Source organism: Aspergillus wentii (assembly GCF_001890725.1).
Source record: "Aspergillus wentii DTO 134E9 unplaced genomic scaffold ASPWEscaffold_2, whole genome shotgun sequence".
In the NCBI taxonomy this organism is placed as follows: domain Eukaryota; kingdom Fungi; phylum Ascomycota; class Eurotiomycetes; order Eurotiales; family Aspergillaceae; genus Aspergillus; species Aspergillus wentii.
The window spans coordinates 2890526-2908842 of record NW_024467833.1 but is presented as its reverse complement, the minus strand read 5'-3'; the positions used below and the strand labels follow the sequence as shown (position 1 = coordinate 2908842).

Below are 18317 nucleotides of genomic sequence, written 5' to 3'. Positions count from 1 at the left end.
TGATGTGTGTTATAATGCACTGCAACAGGATTCCATGTTTCTCTATTCACAGCATCGTGGAATGATGCCATGCACATTTCTTTGCGCTTTCCATTTTGATATTCACCACCACTGCTATATACAGCTATCTCCAGCTGGAATTTCTCTCCATCAACTCTGCCTTTGCCTTTCTCTGGCAGTATACTTTACTTGGATCTTTGCTGGTTACAGAATCGGCTTTTTCGCACTTGACATATGTGTATCTACGCACCAAGGCATCTGCTTATATTTCGACGCTGTCGTTGAAGCTATTCGACTGATGAAAGAAACCACCCCAGGGGATATCATAGAAGATTCCCACTCAGCCCTAACCACCAAACTCATTGCCTCGCTACAACTGCAACTATCCGCAAAACCAACACGAAGAACCAACATGTGCCACGTTCAACGCGTTGTAAACAGCTGCGGCCATCGAAATGATCATGTCCTTCTCGTCTGCCATGTTGCAAAATCCTCACAGAATGAATGCACCGGACGCCATACGCTAGCAATTCCCGTCGATTCAAGATCCAAGCGGCCTTCGAATGCCGGAAATAACGGTTTCCATGCTTGCACTCAGCCTTATTGCATCTACGCCTCGATTCGCGCCCTAAACTCGCCCAAGGGTTTTAAATGCATGGTTGTCGGGTGTGGAAAGGCAGACTGACTACGTCTTTATCATTCAATTCTATCTTATTCAAAATATCTCGAATGCGACAACGGCATAAAAAGAACAACCGGCCACCTTTTGTACAATATCTGTTATTGTTGGTCGCTTTCTTGTTTCTGCTCACTTCCACGTTTCTCGGGCGTTCAGAGGGTTCTTTGATTTGTATACAGGAGATTCCGCAGTGGCCTTGATCCGCCGAGTTGTTGTCAAGTAGTTTGATTGATTCGTTTTCGAGTTTCCTTATGCCATCATGTTGAATGGACTGGGGTGTCCATGGCATCTTCTCTGCTGGAGGACAAGAATTATCCGGCTGCAGCATAGATTGATCTCTTCTCAGATAAAATGAAACGAAGCTTCGTATCGAATGTGTGAGAACTAGTTCTCCTCCATGCAAGAATTGCTTTTTTGCTGACTCGACAACCCCTCTTTGGCTTCATTTCCATGTCTTGTGATTTATCATGCTCTTCACTCTTGCTGGTGTAAACCGATCAAGATGCTGCATCTAATATGCAAGATTCTTCCCATCTCTGTTGATCGTGCTGCGGCTGAGCTGTCGTCTTACGTGCATCTTTTGGAGACGTAATATAGACCGGCTTACCCCTCTTCTCTCTTGTTCTTTTTTCTTTTTATTTCTTTCTTTCTCTTCATCTTTCTTCTGTGCCCTAATAAACTAACATCAACATGTGCGGCATCTCGACCTTTCTCTCCCTCCAGAAAGGGTCACCAGACTCCATCAGCAACATCGAAACCAACCCCAAATCCGAAGCCCAGTTAAACGCCAGTTTGGATGTCGTCGAGCATCGTGGTCCAGATGCACGGGGGAAGTGGTTCAGTCCTGATGGTCAAGTGGGTATGCTGCCGTGACTTCTGGATAGCACACTAGAACTCGTAGGCTCACTCTCCTGGATAACAACCAACCAGGTCTCGGCCACGTCCGACTCACCATCATCGATCTCAGTCCCGACGGAAACCAGCCTTTCCACGATAGCCAGGATGGCATCCACGCCGTGGTAAACGGAGAGCTCTACGGCCACGAACACTACCGGGAGCAACTCTCCTCTGAATACGACTTCCAGGGGAAAAGCGACTGTGAGATCGTGATTGCTCTGTACAAGCATTATGGGGTCTCCTTTCTCTCCTATCTACGCGGCGAATTCGCTCTCGTTCTCTGGGACGCAAACCGGCAGTTGTTCTTTGCGGCCCGGGACCGGTTCGGGATTAAATCGCTTTACCATACTATTGTGGGAAACCGGCTCTTGGTAGCGACTGAGATGAAGTCGTTTTTGGCGTTTGGATGGCAGCCCGAGTGGTCTGTTCGGTCGATCAAGGAGATGGGGTGGTTTTTTTGATGAGAGGACTATGTTTGAGGGTGTTTATCAGGTTCGTATTTGTTATTTATCTGCTTACTTTCTGATAGTTTCTAATTTCTCTGTTATTCAAGGTTTTACCTGGTCATTATTTGATGAGCAGAAATTACCAACAACCAAAACACGCCTCATATTGGGAATTCGAGTACCCCGACAAGCGAAATCTCGAAACCAGGACAGAAGAAGAGATGATCCAGGGTGTCCGCGAACGGCTGGTGGAAGCAGTACGGCTTCGACTACGAGCAGATGTACCTGTTGGCATCTATCTCAGCGGAGGATTGGATTCCTCTGCCATCGCAGGAATCGTCGCGCATCTCATCAAGGAAAAAGGAGCGAGAGCGGGGAATGAAACCAGTACGGATCTTTCGCGACTTCAAAGCTTCACTGTGCAGTTCGATAAGGATAGTGGAGCAGATGAATCTGGTATGTGTTACGGGGGTGGATGAAGTCGATCGGTCCCTTGATGGATACTACATATGCTAACCCCGACATATGTTTCACAACGTACGGCGGATTGGCTAGGCGTCGACTTTCATCCTGTAGCTATTGACGAGGACGTGATTGTCTCTAGGTTCGAGGATGCAATTTGGTTCAGTGAGACGGTCTGTAGCAACGTCAATGGAATTTGCAAGCTGCCTCTGGCCGAAAAGGTCCATTCCAAGGGCATCAAAGTGGTTCTTACAGGTGAGCTTCATGAAGACAAGCATACCAAAAGACCCAGACTAATCAGTGCCTGACTGCATCAGGGGAAGGACCTGACGAACGCTTTGGAGGATATTCAGACCTCATACCGGACTCATACCGAGAAATCGACTACTCCTGGCCGCCATCTCACCACCTCGCAGCCCACCGCGAAGAAGCCCAAGAGGCATTCACCAAATACACCCCCGGCGCAATGATATCCCCAAACAGCTCAACCGACGCACCCCCCTCCACAACCCGCATGCTCAACGACTCCAGAATGAGCCACGTCCTCCCCAAAATCTTCGCCTGCCCCATGGCACCCTGGACGCACGAACACGTCAAAACCCCCCACCCACTAACAATCCTAGCAGACAGTCTAGACAGCCACACTCGCGACAAAATCATGACCAAATGGCACCCCTTACACACAGGCCAATTCCTATGGGCTCGCACAGTGCTGGCGATTCTCATCCTCCGCTGGTGCGGCGATAACATGGACATGGCGCACCATGTTGAAAGTCGACCGCCATTTCTCGATCACCATCTCACCGAGTATACGAATTCGTTACCCCCCAGCCTCAAGCTCAAGTATGATTCTGGTCAGCGCCGTTTCCGCGAGACATATATTCTGCGAGAGGCGGTGAAGCCGTTCGTTACGGAGGAGGTCTACCAGCGTCAGAAGCCCTATCGCGGCCCCTTGACGTTTAGTCCCGATGGTCCGTTGCATAAATTCATGCTGCGGAAGATTACGAAAGAAAATGTCGAAAAGTTAGGGTTTGTGGACTGGGAGAAATCAAAGGAATTTCTGGATAAGGCATTTGGGGATAGAGACCCAATGGCGTTTAAATATGCCATGACCGTCACAGGGTATGTAGTTCTCATGCAGAAATTCGGCGTGAAAACGGCTCAATGCCTTCTACTGGATAAACTGAGCATATGGTAAAAATTATATTGTTATTACTTTCGATTACCATGGGAAAGACAGCACAGACATGAATAACATAAAAAACACACATAAAGCATCATAATTGAGGAACATGCATCACTGACTAGATTTCCATGGCAAAACATAAATAATCAAAAAGCAAAAATTCAACAAAAAGCAAAAGAACGTTTGCTGGGGTTCAAAACAGAGCTGTGGATGGGGGAGGTCAATAATTAATGAGGGTTGAAATCAGAAACGACTGACGGCCATGAAATGTTCCAAAGACTGTAGAATTAAACAAGAGCGAGTGATAGGCATAAGGGCAATAAAAACGTATCGGGGGAAGGGCATCAATCTGGTATCTACATGAAAAGGAAACACATAAGCAAAATATGTCCTGAGATCGTGGCGGTTCGTGAGAAGGGTATCTAGATGATCTGCAAGTAGTTGCTCGGCACCAAACCGGGACGTCTTGGAGCGGTGGTGATTTCGGCTTCCCACCAGCCATCATCCTGAAGTCTGATCACAGAGAGAACATCTCCCTTGGCGAAGCCCAGCTCTTCAGGGATGGCTGCGGTATAGCTGTACATTGCTCGAGCTACAAGTGAAAAGTTAGCAGAGGTTACACGGGTATGATCTCATGGATATCAACTTACCAAAATGCAAGACCGGACGTCCATCACGGCTGAATTGCTGTCCAGGATCGGCGACAGCCATAGTCCTGCTTCTGGATCTGCCTCCCTGACTGCCCGCATCCCCATAGTAAGACATAGGTCGACCAGAGTCTCTTCCTCTGGAGCCATATCCATCATATGAGCCGCCATATGAACCACCGTGACTTCCCGATAGCTGCAGCTCCATGCCACCAGCGCTTGAAGGACGTGTCTGCTGTCTGAACTGCGGCTGGGGTGATACACCTCGTGTGCTGGGAGGTCCCCGCTTAGTATATTCATCTTGTCGGTACTGGGGCTGAGGCGAGACACCACGCGTACTGGGTGGTCCCTGGCGGAACGTCGGCTGAGGCGATACACCTCGTGTACTGGGTGGCCCCTGGCGGAATGTTGGCTGAGGCGACACGCCGCGTGTACTGGGTGGTCCCTGTCGGAACGTTGGCTGGGGTGAGACACCGCGGGTACTTGGCGGTCCACGAGGAGAATATGCCGCATCAGAAGGTCGCTGTGGAGGTGTTCCTACGGTAGGGGAGTGGGCGTACCGACCTCTCATACTGTTCCCATTGGACTGGTATGTGCTTGGGCTGGGACTAGTGCCTCGGCTGTACTGGCTCATCCGTGTGTCCACACGAGGAGCCACTTGGGGACTGGCACTTCGTCTAGGGCCAGGCGATCTAGCTCGGGGAATGTCTTGCGATTGACCACTGCCCCGAGTTACCAATGCGGGGGAGTTGCCAGGACTCTTGAACATATTGTCCCTCTGGCCAATATATTTCTGTGTCGTTTTCTGCATCTGCGAAGACGTGAAAGCAGGCTGAGGAGCATCAAGACGCTTCATGGGCGGCGTGTCGTAGGCTGGAGGGGGCGTTGCAACAGCATTGGCGGTGTAGTTGGCTCCAGGGGCTGACGGTGCTGGCGTAGCAAGTCCATGGTATCTATCGGCAGATACTCGAGTGGCTGATGGCTTTGCGACCTTCAAGTCTGCAAGTGCACGTGCGATTGGATCAAGCTCTTCTTCTGCACCCTTTCCTGTTTGCGGTCTCTTTTTATCCTTATCTGGCGAAGCAACATCAAACACATTGTTGCCAACATTGAGTTGGAAGTTGGCCCTAGGATCAACGGGCTCGGGGCTTGCAGATCGATCGATTTTACCAGCCGGGGCAACAGGCCCGGGAGGTGCAGCAGGCGCAGTGATAACAGGCTGTTGGGGAGGTGGTGCTTGAGCTGAGCTTATTTGCTTCGATCGTGAGTCCCAGGTGCCACGAGAAGCAGGCGATGAGCCGGAGTTACGCTCCTTATCATGGCGACTCTTCCGACGGAACGGGCTGTTGCTGAAGAACGCGCTCTTCTTCTTTTGAACCTGCGTATCCGTCGACATCCCTCCTCCAATACCCGGCAGTGCCACGCCATTCGTAGGCTTCGTTGGGGACTGCTTGGCACTAGTTGGTTCTTGGCTCGAGGCGGACGTTGGGTTGGAAACTTCGCTCTGGGAGTCACGGCTTGATGGTCGGTACCCACTGGTTCCTGAACTGCGTTCTGAGGGAGGACCGGTGCGGCAGAACATAGTCATACCATCGGTGGGATAAGCATTGTGAGGCACTCGCGTGATCTCCCCGTGCTGATTAGGATCATAGTTGGGCGGCAACTGACCACCTCGTCGAAGATCGAGAGGAGCCGGTTGCTGTGTTGGTGGCTGCTGCGCTGGCTTTTGCGGCGTGACAGTGGTTTCCCTGCTCGACGGCGCGGGTGGCTCAACTGGCTCTGGTTTGCTCACAGGCTCGGGCTGGGGTTCATGATGCGACTCGTAAGTAGAAGGTTGCGGAGACGAGCTGCGGAATGCTGGGTTGATGGTTCGCTGGAACTGCGCAACGGAGTAATTGTCTTCTTCAGATATTTCAGAGCTCGTGTCGTTGATGTCTCCTCGGCAGAAGTTGATGAATTTGGGCGCGTCGGGAATTTCCTGGCCTGTTCCCCTTTCCTTGATAAAATACACGATATCCTTCTCGACTTCACAGTTCTCCAAAGAAAGTCGGATTTTTTCACAGGAAGCATCGTCGCTGACGCAGACTGTGGATGCAATGTTTGCGTACGTCCAAAGACTGCTTTTAGTGAAATCGAGGCGTTCTTCCTCCAGGTCTTGGAATTTCTGAAATACAAATTAGCTCCTTCCCATCCATCGATAGGTTTTTGGGAAACGCACATCGCAGGCTGCCTTCCATTCCTTATTCCAGCGTGTGGTAGTATCATCTAGGATTTTGATGGCGGCCTCGTATTCAGTGCCGTTAGATGCTAGTTGAACCTGTGTCTTTTCAAGTTTGGCCTTGTTCTTCCGCTCTTCGTGGCCCATAACCATGTGGCCCTGGGCAAGGTATCCCTTGATTCTCAGACAATCCTGTTCATATCGGTCTCGGCTCTGCTCTCAATAAGTACTTGATCGCCCTTCTAGCAGATAATTCAATATACCTTATTCACAGTCTGCGTCTGCTGAATTTTAGTTTTCAAAAGACGCTCAATGCCGTTCTGGACAATCTTTCGTCTTTCTTTGGATCCTCCGGCAAAGGCGGCTAACGGCTCCTCCAGTTCTCTCTTCATCTGTCCAGCAATTTCACCGTGAGATTTGGCAATTGCCTCTGTTTCGCCACGGACCATGTCGAATGAAGCACGAAGTGTGCCCGTTTCGCCTGATCCCAGGGGCTTACGGCAAAGCGCTAGAAGCTTTCGCGCATATTCGTCTTCGATCGCAGCACGAACTATTTATTCTATTAATAAACTGGAGTCTTCCACAATAAACAAACGCATAGATGGTCAACGCACTGCTGTAGAATGATTTTAGCTCATCACAAGTCGTTTTGGCATTGTGCATGCGATCCAACATGGGTCCAACCCCGGCATCTTCTTTACCCCAAAAGTTGTTGGCAACTGCAGCAAACCATAACGTCAGCTCCCAATCGCCCTTTGAAAAGACCCCGAATATTAGACCTACAGGACAAAGAGACCGATGGCCCCTCTGCAACTGTTCCTGGCATTGTTGCGAGATTAAGAAGCGTTGATTTTCTCGAGCTTCGGCCAGCCTCTGCTCATAAAAAACGTGGGAATAAAGATAGAATATCCCAGAGTTAGGACAAAGGCAGACAAACGAATGATAGAAACCAAGGAGAGAGATGTCAAGAGCCCAGCCAAACCTGAGATAGTGATCGCTAAACAGAAAGACAGCACAGAAAAAAGAGGAAGAACCGCAGAGGGGTTGCGGAAAGAATGGGCAGAACAAAAAATAAAAAAAGGAAAAATATAATCAAATAACAACAGTCTTAGCACCAAATACTTGAGGTCTCTCTTCTCGCACACTCTCTCCTTGTGCAGTGTGTCTGACGATGGACTGGAATGACAGAGGGTGGAAGTACGCCTGATGTTTACGGCCCGGCGTCTCTCGGGGCAACGACCGGTATATCACGGGCCAGAAGAACAACCCAACCCCAACGCCTGCGCTTCTGTTGCTGGATGGCTTTTTCTTGCCTGCCAAACAAAATGGGGCTTCTCCACGGTTTGAGTGCCTATTTAGGTCTTCTCGTCTCCGCTGGATGATCTTTTTTTGATATTGAAGCTGCCAAGTAGCCATCTATCTTAGGTACCATTGGGTAGCACCGTCGCAGACCGCGCGTACTGCTGTTGTTCGCTTGATTGTCTTATCAAGGCATGAATTCTATTTGATCTTCATTTCGTTGCTACAGTAAAGGGCCATTCACCTTGCTGATGAAATAAATGAAGCTTCACAGGGATACCTCACGCTGCATATGTTCGAAGTTGAACTAGACGACAGGCTTTTATCTTACCATCTGGAGTAGACCCTGGGACGACGGATCGAAGATCACAGCCAAGCAATAAAGACCTTCGCATCTTGTCTGTCACCTTGAATGTTTCACATCCATAATCCAAACCCCATAATTCGACGCTCGCAGAATCCCAGTCGATTGACATGAATGGTGACTAAGCCACCAACCCCCGGTTTCTCACGTGACACCTTCCGGGCGCAATCTGGCCAGTGTGGAAAGATGCAGATTGCAGAACAAGTGTTTGGCCAAAGGAAAAGTGAATCCTTTAGATGCATCAGGGGTAGTAGAATCCAGTACATCGTGTTAGTAAATATTAGTGGGAAAAGATATCACAACTGAATAGCCATTCAATGTAGCTTTGCTTTCGTTTCCCCCCCTCTTCTTGAGCCCTAAGTCAAAGCCAGAGCTTCAGCCTCCTTGTGGACTAAAAGCTACCTAAGGCATTATTCTCCACCTTCCCATCCAACCCATCCTCACCTCACCTCTGCCCGTCACCTCCCTCTCCTCATCCATCCGACTTCCATCTCGTGCCACGAAAAGCAACATCCTTTCCATTGCTATCCTTCTGCTCCTGCTGCTATCGCAAGATTCCTCTTCTTTGTCAGCACACCGCTTTTCTTATTAGACCCGAGTCTACGTTCCCGCACACGGTCTCTACGAATAAAAATTTGTCGTTGGCCCTCAGATCAAATGATCGCGTCTCCTAGATGACCTTCCCTCCCCCTCCCCCTTCCTCCCAATCATCGATTGCTTCTGGCACCGATAAGTCGTCGTCGACCCGGTCTGCACGGTCACAGCAGTCGGCCTGGGGTCTGCCCGCGTCTCAGTCGAATATCCGCCGTGGGTTGCCTCCACTTGCGACCAACAACCTCTCCTCCTCTTCGATCCCCTCTGCCACCACCCGGGCGCCACCTCTGTCGAGTAGCCCTGGCCCAGGTGCTGCAATCTCTTCTCCCCTGACCTCGTCCTTCTCCGCCGTTCTGAGTTCCGCAAGGGGCCTTCCCGGTACCAGGAACGGACCCTCACCGGCCTCTACACCGTCACCTTTTGCCTCCTTCCAATCTGGCTCGCAACCGCACCAGCAACCCACACAGTCTCTCACATCCCCCAAGGTCAGAGCCCATACCCCGTCTTCAGGGTCACATCTGGCTTCCGCAGCGAATTCCGTCGCGGGCGGTGGAGGCACCGGGGGAGGAGGAGGTGGGACGGGATCTTCCAGAGGCGTCGCCTTCTCTCCGTCGTTAGCCGGTACAACCGTGAATTCACCTACGGGATTCCCTCCTGAGAAACCGGGCTCGGCAGCTGCTGCTCACTCAAGCCAGTCGTCTTTGACGAAAATATCTATTGCTCAGGTTTTCCTCCTTCTGGACTCCATCACGGAAAAGGAGGGCAGAGAAAAGTGGGAAACAAAAGCTGCCCAAATTCACAAAGTAAGTCGATGTTCCTGCAGTATAGTCTCCTCGCCGCAGCTTTTGCGGCTTTGGCTCAATCTCTAACCGCTCGGTAGCTCGTTGAATCCAACGGAATGGAGGTTTTTTCTAAATACTTTCGCCGCCTTCTCACAGGCAACGCCCCTCAAATCTTCCCTGGGGTTAACAAGTCTGTCGAGAATGCGGGAAACTACCCTCTTCTAGTACAAGAAATGCACAAAGTATTTCAAGATATGGACCAGTCCCAGAAGATCGCGGAGACCGTTGATACGTCCGAAGGCGATATCTTCCGCGACTTTGATCTCTCCACCTTTTTGGATCACTTTAAACTTGATCCTCTTGCAAAGGTTGCGCTTGCGTTGGCATTTAAGATGGCCAATAAATCGGATTTGCGTGCTAAAGGTGTGTCTTGCTTTTATATAAATCTGCCTTAGTTTGATATCTAACTTTTGTCTCTCAGCCGATGCGATCCTCTCGAACAACATAACACCCTTTTTACAAAGCCTTGCATCGCCATCCGAAATAAATAAAGACTTCCTGAACTCATTCATCGGGATGACTATCGAACGGTTCATTTTGTATCCGCCTCGCAACTTCACCGACGACGTCAAGGCTAAGCTTGTATACGCAGCCAATTTGCGATATCAAAAACTGGGGGTGGACATGCCTTTTGAGATCTCTTCTGCTTTGCAAATGTTCAACTTCATCAGCCCACGATACATCCTAGTCCGTCATCTTCACGCCAAGGGTCCAAAATCGACTTCGAATGCGGATGCTGTTGCTGAGGTGATCAACGGAGCCGGATCTGACTGCTGGGGCGAGGAGCACGTTGCCAGTGCGCTTCTTTATATGGTTCTGTCGCAATACTGGCGGCAGTTCCAGCTGGACACGTTCCTCGGCACCGTTCTGTCTCATTACGGAGATAAACGTATCAATTGGCCCATCGTCTTGCAACATTTCGACCGCGAAGGTTTACGGGTAGACCCCAGGCAGTTCGCTAAATTGTATGCTGTTCTGTCGATAGCGGCTGCAGAAGATTCGAACTTGGATGTTCAGAAGCTTTGGGGTGGAGACTGGGAGCACCGCGATACACAGTTGTCTTTCTTGACAGCTTTTATTGCCTCCCGAACCGATGCGTCGCAAATCCCTTCTCTTCGGGCTGCTTTCCCGGATGACTTCTTTAGCGATGGTCCGGAAATGGTTCGCCTTCAAGGGGAGCGTGCAGCAAAGTCCCCTCTTCGGTCCCTAGATGCCATGAGTGCCATCTTCGACTTGGCGTTATACTCCCAAGCAGCGTGGGCGGCCACCGAGAGTCAGCTCCTTATCAAAGCCGTTGTTCAATACGACCTCCCAGTATTTTTGTGCTCCGCATTAGCCCTTCCCCAACCTTGGACGGCCGTTCAACAAAGCTTCGTACTACGCACCCTCATCGTCTTCATCTTGAAGCAGGAAGAAGGATATCAGCTCGCACTCCATGGAGCTTGGCGTCAGGATCGCCAATGGGTAGCAGAGCAACTTTTTACCACTTTCACCCAAGACCCTACTTCAACAGCTGCCATTTATGAGCATGCGATCGAGTACAACTGGCTGGACTTCCTCCTTGGGTATACCAACGGCCTTGCCATGGACCTCGCCTGTTATGCGCATCGCAAGGGGCCCTTCGATTTGGAACAATGGGTTCGAAATGCCGCTCAAAAGGGACCAATGGATATGGGAAGCTTGTTGTCAAAATTCTTAAGGATTAAGGCAGAAGACGAACTTCATGTCCAAAGGAAAGAACAGCCCCTCCCCCAAATGGTCAGCCTCTCCGTGAAGACAGTGTACACCTTGCTGTCAGTTCTGGAGGAATATGTTGGCGATCGTGAAAACCTCACCCCCGTGCAGCGAATCTGCATTCAAACTTACCCCAGACTCATCAATTATGGCGAGGGTTTTGATGATTTGATTGACGCGAACGGAGAAAGTGGAAATTCGTTACCCGAAGCCGTTGACAAACAAATGCAGGAGCTATTTGGCAAGATGTACCACGAGGAATTGTCCCTGAGAGAAATGTTGGAATTGATGAGACGGTACAAATCATCCCGGGAGCCACAAGAGCAAGACTTATTTGCATGCATGGTTCACGGCCTCATCGATGAATACCATTGCTACCACGAATATCCCCTGGAAGCTTTGACCAAAACAGCCGTCATGTTTGGTGGTATAATTAACTTCCGACTCGTGGATGGCATCACACTTAAGGTTGGCCTGGGCATGATTCTGGAGGCAGTGCGGGAGCACCACTTTGAAGACCCAATGTATAAGTTTGGTGTTGAGGCAATTGAACAATTGATCAATCGTCTTCCCGAGTGGGCGGGCTTCTGCCATCTCCTTCTGCAAATCTCAAGTTTACAGGGAACCCCGATCTACCAAAAGGCTGAAGAGGTTCTACGCGAGCAAGGAGCTCAAGGTGAAACCGCCGACATCACCGGTATTTCGCTTACCAACGGTAATGTGGATGACTCGACAGCATTGGATGGATCTCCCCGCAAGTTCCGTTCCATCCATGTTGACTCTCCCCTGCGGCCCGCAATCTATCATGACCCAGATGAAGAAATACAAGACAAGATCCTCTTTGTCCTGAACAACGTTTCGGAGCAAAACATTGATGAGAAGCTACAGGATCTAACCGATGTTCTCCGGGATCAACATCATCAGTGGTTCGCTTCTTATTTGGTGGAGGAACGGGCCAAGCTACAGCCCAACTTCCAGCAACTTTACCTTGACCTTCTAGAACGCCTCAATGACAACATCCTCTGGGCGGAAGTTCTCAGGGAAACTTATGTTAGCGTCACGAAGCTACTGAACTCCGAAGCGACCCTGAATTCATCAACTGACCGTGGTCATCTCAAAAACCTGGGTTCATGGCTTGGTTCGTTAACCATTGCCAAGGATAAGCCTGTTAAACACAAGAACGTCTATTTCAAAGGGCTCTTGATGGAAGGCTTCGACAGTCAACGCCTTACAATTGTGATCCCCTTCACTTGCAAGGTTCTTGTCCAGGCTACGAAATCTACCGTTTTCAACCCCCCGAACCCCTGGTTGATGGACATTCTATCCTTGCTGCTAGAACTCTACCACTTTGCCGAATTGAAATTGAATCTCAAGTTTGAGATTGAAGTGTTATGCAAGGATCTAGAACTTGACCACAAGACAATTGAGCCATCCGTCATTATTCGTGATCGTTCAGCCCATGTTGAAGACGTGCTGTCGTCAGCGAACATCCCCGATGGCCTTGAAGCGTTCGAAGATATGGCTCTCACCAGCATCAATCAAGGAATACGCAACGAAAGATTGTCCCCTGCTGCCATCATGTCAACCCTCCCAAGCTTGGACAAGATTCTTGTCTTGCCATCATCGGCAAGCAGTATGGTGGACTTGAACATGCTCAGACAGATTGTTCACAGTGCTGTGGAGCGCGCTATTGCAGAAATCATCACACCTGTCGTGGAAAGATCCGTTACAATCGCTTCCATTTCAACCGTTCAATTGGTGTCAAAGGACTTCGCAATGGAGCCCGATGAGGAGAAGGTCCGACATGCGGCAGGAATCATGGTGAGGCAGCTCGCAGGTAGCCTAGCTCTGGTAACCTGTAAAGAGCCCCTGAAGGTTAGCATGACGAATTATATTCGGATGATTCAGCAGGAGTACTTTGATCAACCTATGCCTGAGGGCTTGATCTTGATGTGCGTCAATGACAACCTCGATGCCGCTTGTGGAATCGTTGAGAAGGCAGCGGAAGAAAAGTCTCTTCCCGAGATTGAAAAGGTCATTGAGCCACAATTAGAAGCACGCCGGCGTCATCGGGCTGCTCGCCCCAACGAACCATTCATTGACCCGTCCATGAACCGGTGGGGCCTGTTTATCCCTGAGCCGTATCGACAAGCCCCAGGTGGCCTGAACAAAGAGCAGTTGGCAATCTATGAGGAGTTTGCTCGCCAATCTCGAGGCCCCGGAGCAACGCATGTCCAGAATGTCTCCACAGACTCCGGTCGACAACTTCCTGACGTTCTCCAAGAAGCATACCCCGCAATTCCGAACCTTTCTACTCCCGCTGAACAGCCTGCTGTTCCTCATAGGACTCCCCAGGCACAGCCAGATGCCCGGCTGCAGCAGACTGGTCTTGTCAGTGCTCAGCCTCAACTAAATGGATTCCTTGAGGCCCAAAGTCCACGGGAGAAGGTTGAAACTCTCGTTTCTGAGCTTCAGCAGACAGCCCGAGGTGCTTCCGAGGAGCACGTTAAGGATCTCGGCAGAGATAGTGCCGTTCTGCAAGAATACAACCAGGCATTGCGCACTATCCTTGCTTCGCCAAATGGGGAGGAATTGGCAAGGCTGACATCTCTTAAGATTTGCACGAGCCTCTATTCTCAAACCCAGGGAACACTTGAGATTGAAGTGCTCGTACACCTACTTGCCAAACTATGCGACATGTCTACCCTCGTTGCCCGATACACATGGGCTATCCTCTCGGAGGTTGATGATGAGCACATGTTCAATGTACCAGTTACGGTTGCACTGATTGATGCCGGTCTTCTTGACATTCGTCGTGTCGATATGATCTTGACAAGACTTATTCTCCAGAAGAACACTGGGGCCCTGGAGCTCCTCGCCAGTTTGATGGACCGGGTTCTGTTCAGCGACGAACCTTCAGCCTTGAGATCTGATTTCTCGGGCAGTCTGGAGGCTATGAGCCAATGGCTTGTGGAAGATGCCGGTATCTCTCCGGCCAACGAAATTATTCGCAAGCTACGCGAGTCCGGAATTCCCGAAGTCATCAACCCCCTGCTCAGTGACAAGGCGAGATCCAAACGAGACCAGATGGAATACATCTTTAGCGAATGGATTGGAATTTACAAGGCTCCTGGTGCCACCGACCGCACCTATTATTCCTTCCTCAAGGACATGCATCAAAGACAAGTCATGAACAACCAAGAAGATTCCGCCCTGTTCTTCCGACTCAGCATCGACATCTCTGTTGCCATGTTTGAGCATGAATCGCAGAACCCTGGTGGCAGCCTTGATGAAGCTTTCCTATATATCGATGCCCTTGCGAAGCTTGTCATTTTGCTGGTCAAATTCCAAGGCGAAAGCACGGGAGCCGTGAAGGCCAGCAAGTCGGCTTACCTGAATTCGATTTTGTCACTCCTTGTGTTGGTCTTGAATCATCACCATGTCATGAGAGGAGAAGCCTTCAACCAGCGTGTCTTCTTCAGGATGTTTTCTAGCATCCTTTGCGAGTACCCCATGAACGAACTCCAGCACAGCGACCAGCACCAGAGCATGATGTTCGCCTTTGCCAACAAGTTCTTGTCTCTCCAGCCGAAATACTGCCCTGCGTTTGTTTACGGGTGGCTTTCCCTGGTTTCTCATAGATTTTTCATGTCCGGCATGTTGAACATGCCCGAACGAGCTGGCTGGGGACCTTACTGCGAGATCATGCAGGCTCTGCTCTCATACATTGGTGAGCAACTTAAGCCTGCTAACATCTCTTACGTGGCCAAAGACCTGTACAAGGGTGTACTTCGTATCTTGTTGATACTTCACCACGACTTCCCAGAATTCGTTGCGGAAAATCACTTTCAATTCTGCAATGTTATTCCCGCACACTGCGCCCAACTTCGCAACCTTGTGTTGAGTGCCTACCCATCATCCTTCCACAAGCTCCCTGATCCTTTCAGAGAAGGCCTGAAGGTTGAACGTCTCGAAGAGATGCGGGAAGCCCCCAAGATCGCTGGTGACATTGCTGCTCCTTTGCAGCGGGCAAGCATCAAGGCTGTCGTCGACAGCTCGTTGCAGAACAGCAACGCTTCGGAAACATCCGTCCAGCAGATCTGTGAAGCCGTGTACAACTCTGCTGGCAAAGAGACGGGTCTCTTTTACGCCCCAATCAATGTGAACGTTGTCTTGCTGAACGCCCTGGTACTCTACGTGGGCCAGGGTGCGGTTTCGGCCAGTGCCTCTAAGGGTAACACTCGCGCTGCCTTTGACAACTCGCCCCATTCAGCGCTTCTAGAGAGACTCGCCAAGGCACTGCGGCCCGAGGCTCGTTATTATCTGCTGAGTGCGATGGCCAACCAGCTTCGCTACCCCAACAGCCACACCTACTTCTTCAGCTTCGCCACCCTTCGTCTGTTTGGCGTGGACTACTCGGAGCAGGATGAGTCTGATATCAGACAGCAGATCATCAGAGTGCTTCTCGAGCGACTTATCGTCCACCGTCCGCATCCGTGGGGTCTGATCATCACCCTGCAGGAGTTGCTTCAGAACCGGAGCTACACTTTCTTCCGCCTCCCTTTTATCCAGGCTGCGCCTGAGGTAAGCTCTCCTCTATCCTCATGATATCTGTGCATTTTGAATCCTTGCTAATAATTAAATTTATTAGATTGGTCGTCTATTTGATGCCCTCCTCCAACACATTCAACAGCAAAGCCCTAGAGCGTTGGCCTAAACGCTGCAAAAACCGAACATAACAAGGGGCTCTCATCTTCACTTTCCTATTAATATGAAGCATCTGATCATGCCTTGATGTCTTGCATTTTGCAGATATGACTTTTTTTCGCGCGGTGTATTGCAGATGCCGCTTATGATATGTAGCGCCAGATTCGGGGCTTTTACCGGCGTGTATGTTTTGAGGGGTTCTTCTCTATCATTGTTTTATTTGCACTGGCTCAATTTCTTTCTTTCTTGTGTTTCTTTTCCTTCGGTTGGGGTTCTGGGGGTTATGCATATTAAAGGTATTAGGACGTTATGAGCATGGTCTTGAAGCTTCACGGAACCGATCACCTTCTCCCTTGCTACTTTATTTTCTTCGTTATTTTTTATCGGATGTTTGTGATTACTACTGCAATCGCAGTGAAATGTAACGATAAGAGTAAAAGCAGGGGTTAATGGCTTTTATTTGCATTATTATAATGAAATTTCTATATTGATGTTGAGAATATCTTTCTTGTAAGATGATGTAAACCGGGCGGAGTAGTTAGATTTTCTGCCTCGGTGACGTCGACGCGAACAGCCAACACGCCATTCTTGCTGTTGTCTTTCAACATAGGACCAACCGCACGATGTCTGATTCAGGATACTCAACAGATGAGGATGTCGATAATAATTCCTCATCTGTTTCCAGAATACTAGTAACCTCTACACTTCCCTGTAGTTCTCACTCCCTGGAGCTAGCTAACCGTGACGACAACACAGGACGCGCTGCTAACACCCTTTCGCGCCCTCGTGTCAAAGCAAGCTCTGAAGGCGTATTTGGGTACTTTTCTCTTTATTTGCACATCCCTTTTTATGATTTGCGTCTCGACAGTGGCCTACTGGATCTTCTACTACAAATTCATCCCGCAAGTTGGACTGGAGCGCACTGTCCATTTGCAATTTGGGTAAGTGGAAGAGGAGAAGTATAACCAAAGCTTGTACATATCCACTAACTATGTCTGCTTCAACAATAGCGATGGCCATCCTTGGGGTGCCGCCTCCGTGGGCTCTCAATTGGTATCGCTGCAGCCATACGATGTGACCATCAAGCTGGAATTGCCGCGTACACCCTCGAATCTCGACGCCGGGAACTTCATGCTCGATTTGACTCTTTTCTCCCATCCGTCTACCTCCGTTTTGACCGGCGCAAACACCTCTATAGCTCCTATTTCGCACTCCCGTCGCCCTGCCATCCTGACGTATGCCTCGCCGATGGTGGACACTGCGAGTAGGCTCTCACTCATGCCGCTCTATGTGGTCGGCTGGCACAGAGAAGCGGAGGAAGTGGAAGTACAGATGATGGAAAGGGTTGAATTCCCTCGTGGGTGGCGCAACTTGCCGGAAACATTACGCCTTGAAATTCAGAGTCATGAACGAATGCAAATATATGACGCGAAGGTGGAATTCAAGGCTAGATTTACTGGGTTACGGTATGGTCGCCCGATCTGAGTCCTACTATACTCTTTTCTTGCATTTCTGTGGCTAACCCATAATAGCTGGATCATGTACAACTGGAGACTATCTTCCTTCTTCGTCTTCACCTTCATGTTCTGGAGTGTCTCCGTGATCTCGACAGGCGTGGTCTGGTTCATCCTGGCAGTTTTATTCAGCACTAACAATGGCGGAAGTGATGAATCATTGATAAAGGGTACTAGCGATCGCACTCCAATAAAAGAAGAAAGTGACGATGAGTCGCTCGACGATGTATCTCCACACGATCTCTCTGGCACCAACCCATCGCAGATAAAAAGGATCAAGACAGAGCATCATGAGGAAGAGTCAAAACCGGATTATCTTCTGAGCCAACCGCATGGTGAAGGCGATTATTCACAGGGAGACGGCGGCGAAGGTTCATCTCGGGCTGCTGGTGCTGGGACTGGTTTGGAGAGCGCTGAAGCTCGAGGAGTTCAGAGACGGCGCAGTCATCTAATCAAAGAGGAGGATGAGGATTCTTAAAGCGTCTATATCCCAAAATGATCTTCACCATTGGCTTTACTTTTTTTTAATTTATTCATAAATGTAACAGATACCCCGTGGATTGCGACTAAGGATGTTGACGTGGGGTGGAAATGGATATGTATATACTTATTTGTTTTTCTCGGTAATTCCAGCCCATAAGTAGTACTTCCGGGATAGGTTTCCAATTGAAACACATTTTAATAATGATAATCTGCAATATATTGTTTCAATCCCACACGTGGGAGTC

General features: G+C 49.7%; 4 protein-coding genes across 4 annotated transcripts; 3 read left to right on the top strand and 1 right to left on the bottom strand.

Moving 5' to 3' along the window:
- Positions 1-1072: 1072 nt before the first annotated feature.
- ASPWEDRAFT_735872 (asparagine synthetase B family protein) lies at positions 1073-3682 on the top strand (the record flags this gene model as incomplete). The annotated part of the gene is made up of 6 exons (XM_040839351.1): positions 1073-1538; positions 1610-2001; positions 2042-2068; positions 2130-2478; positions 2578-2739; positions 2802-3682. The coding sequence occupies exons 1-6, from the start codon at positions 1370-1372 to the stop codon at positions 3680-3682; spliced, it is 1980 nt and encodes a 659-aa protein (XP_040692832.1). The 5' UTR covers positions 1073-1369.
- On the bottom strand, positions 3674-7543 carry ASPWEDRAFT_36883 (formin-binding protein HOF1). The gene is made up of 6 exons (XM_040834564.1): positions 7319-7543; positions 7150-7254; positions 6799-7085; positions 6536-6748; positions 4321-6481; positions 3674-4262 (listed from the first exon to the last, which is right to left on the bottom strand). Exons 1-6 carry the CDS (start codon positions 7359-7361, stop codon positions 4093-4095), a joined length of 2979 nt encoding a protein of 992 aa, XP_040692831.1. The 5' UTR covers positions 7362-7543; the 3' UTR covers positions 3674-4092.
- Positions 7544-8872: 1329 nt separating this feature from the next.
- ASPWEDRAFT_105533 (CCR4-NOT core subunit CDC39) lies at positions 8873-15976 on the top strand (the record flags this gene model as incomplete). The annotated part of the gene is made up of 3 exons (XM_040827735.1): positions 8873-9595; positions 9673-9997; positions 10056-15976. 3 exons carry the CDS (start codon positions 8873-8875, stop codon positions 15974-15976), a joined length of 6969 nt encoding a protein of 2322 aa, XP_040692830.1.
- Positions 15977-16698: 722 nt separating this feature from the next.
- ASPWEDRAFT_49203 (seipin) lies at positions 16699-18067 on the top strand (the record flags this gene model as incomplete). Its single annotated transcript, XM_040837234.1, has 4 exons — positions 16699-16767; positions 16832-17016; positions 17086-17541; positions 17608-18067. 4 exons carry the CDS (start codon positions 16699-16701, stop codon positions 18065-18067), a joined length of 1170 nt encoding a protein of 389 aa, XP_040692829.1.
- Between the last annotated feature and the right edge of the window lie 250 nt (positions 18068-18317).